Source organism: Papaver somniferum, unplaced genomic scaffold, assembly GCF_003573695.1.
Source record: "Papaver somniferum cultivar HN1 unplaced genomic scaffold, ASM357369v1 unplaced-scaffold_13209, whole genome shotgun sequence".
Taxonomy (NCBI): Eukaryota; Viridiplantae; Streptophyta; class Magnoliopsida; order Ranunculales; family Papaveraceae; genus Papaver; species Papaver somniferum.
In genome coordinates this window covers 2933-5399 of record NW_020622392.1, presented here as the reverse complement: position 1 = coordinate 5399, position 2467 = coordinate 2933, and the positions used below count along the sequence as shown (strand labels likewise).

The 2467-nt window shown below is 37.7% G+C and overlaps 1 protein-coding gene across 1 annotated transcript; it reads left to right on the top strand.

Moving 5' to 3' along the window:
* Positions 1-1047: 1047 nt before the first annotated feature.
* On the top strand, positions 1048-1788 carry LOC113333427. The gene has a single exon (XM_026579911.1). The coding sequence runs from the start codon at positions 1048-1050 to the stop codon at positions 1786-1788; it is 741 nt and encodes a 246-aa protein (XP_026435696.1).
* Positions 1789-2467: the final 679 nt, after the last annotated feature.

Sequence of the window (2467 nt, the reverse complement as noted above, 5' to 3'; positions counted from 1 at the left end):
AAAAAAAAAGAAAAAAAAAAGTGATGTATAAAAATATATATTACCATTTTGTCCGGAAAAAAGTATGCATTTGTGAATCTCCTGGCCATGACCCAAAACTAACCATGTTATCTGGAAGAAAAAGAAAAAAAAAATTCAAACTGTAACTAAACTTTGGAGTACTAGTTAAACCCAAAATATGCCCTTGCCACCGAGGACCGGGCGGCCGGGCCTGTGACACAAAATCTGCTCATGCGAGTGTAACTGCCAAAAATGCGAAGAAGTCAAGAAGCTGTTGTACAGCTATATATCATCTTTATCTCCGCCCATGAATGGTGTGTGCGCTGCAAAATTGCATATGCAGCCAACAACAAATAAACAACATTTGGCTTCCTTCTAGTGGAATCAGCTGACATCTGTAAATTTCAGAGGAAGGATAAGAGTTTGGTAGGTTGATGGTTATCTAGAGGAGATTGAGCTGCGATTCCATACAGTGAATACTATGCGCTTAAACTATAAACTCCACATTTTGTACCTTTCGATCAGACACGTACGGTACCAATTTGGCAACTGATTTTGTGAATGATTATTGATTGGCCATGGTTTCTTTATATTGGGACTGGGGCAGAGAGGTTCCAATAAGGTCACAAGTCATTTTGAGACCCCAAAGTTCTACTGTAGTACTGTGATCTTTTTCCCTTGGTGTTTCACTAATTTTCACAAGGAGGAAAGGAGAAATGTCAAGCATACCACAAGAAGTCATTGAGGAAAACATCACGAGGTTGCCTGTGAAGTCCGTATTAAGATTCAGGTGTGTTTGTAAGAATTGGTGCAATAATTTATTCAAAAACCCCCATTTTATAGAAATACATCTTCAAAATACTATTACAGTGAATAACTTTAATCTTCTGGTTATCAATCAAAAAACTGACCATAGTAAACCTACCGATATTTACATTTGTTCCGTCGATCACAATGTTTTATCATCAAAAAATTTGGGTAAGGCTGTTGGGATTGATTATCCATTTATGTCTAAGAAATGTGCAAGTCAACTTATTGGTTCTTGTAATGGCTTGGTTTGCATTGAACTTTATGGGAAAATTTGCATTTGGAACCCATATACAAAAGAATACAAACAAGTACCAGCAACCCCAATTGAGTCTCCTTCAGCTGTGGCAAGTTGTATACAAATGTCATATGGGTTTGGTTTCTGAAGCTAGAATTTATACGTTAAGATCGAATTCATGGAAAAGCCTCGGATTTATTCAGTATGATTTTTCTTGGGACAGAAATCGCGGTCATCTTGTTAATGGTGTTCTTTATTGGATTGCAGTTGCTCGCCATTCTGAATCCAAAGCCTCTTGCGTGACAGTGTCCTTCGATATCTGTAATGAGACCTTTCGTGACACATCATTACCTGTCAACTGTTGGATTAACCATGGCATGTCAGAATTAGGTACATGGGAAGGAAAACTCTGCCTTGTTCTTAAGCATAAGAAGGATGATGCTGCTGTGTGGACGATGAAGGATCACAGATGGAGTAAGCATATGAACATTACAGAAGATATAGCAGATATGATTTACGGAAGGCCAATTCAGATTTTCCAGAATGGTGAAATCCTTTTTGAGAGTTATCTATGGAAAGAGCAGAAAGTTGGTTTGATGTCATATGACCCAAAGCTCAAAAGAGCTAGAGTCCTAAAGATATCTAATCTTCCGAAGCTCTGTGATATAGAACCTTTTATGGGGACTCTGGTTTCACTAAACTCAGGTGATTTTCTTGGGCAAGAACATCTAGAGGAAGAATGAAGTAAAACATCAAAATGAAAAAACTGATGTATTGCAAATTGAGTGAAGGAGAGGAGATGAGCCTGAGAAACCAAAAGCACATATTTGTTTTAGTCAAATTTTACAGATTATGTTAAAACATTTGTTACTGCAAACATTTGTGTTTTCCCCAAATCTAATAAACTCTAAGCAAGTTCCTTTCTGCTGAACCAATATCTCAAATCCACTGGATGAGATAAGGGAAACCAACATTTTGGATACCTGTATGTAATCTTTCTTTCAATATTAGTAATTTTCAAAAAAAAATAATAAACTAGTTCTAAGCAAGTTCCTTTCTGCTGAACACAAACTATAGCATCATAGCCCTCTTTCGCTTGTTATTAGTCTTTGGTTGTGACTGATTCACCTTGAAGCTCTGGCTACTGTCCCAACATTGTTGAAGGTACTGAAGACATGTGCTCCCTCAAAAATACCAGCACTTTTGGCTTTAGATTTTCCAACACCTAAGCTTCTCTGACCATGATCATACTAGTAGTTACTTGTTAAGGTATGGCCATCAACTTCAGTTCTAGGTCTTCTCTTCTTAGGATGAGAATTCTGTGGACTTTGTGGACCTGGTGGCATAGACGATGTTCTAGGAGCCTGCTGCTGTTGGTTCTCAATGGGAGGATAAGTGTGGTTCTTATCATTCTGAAAGCTA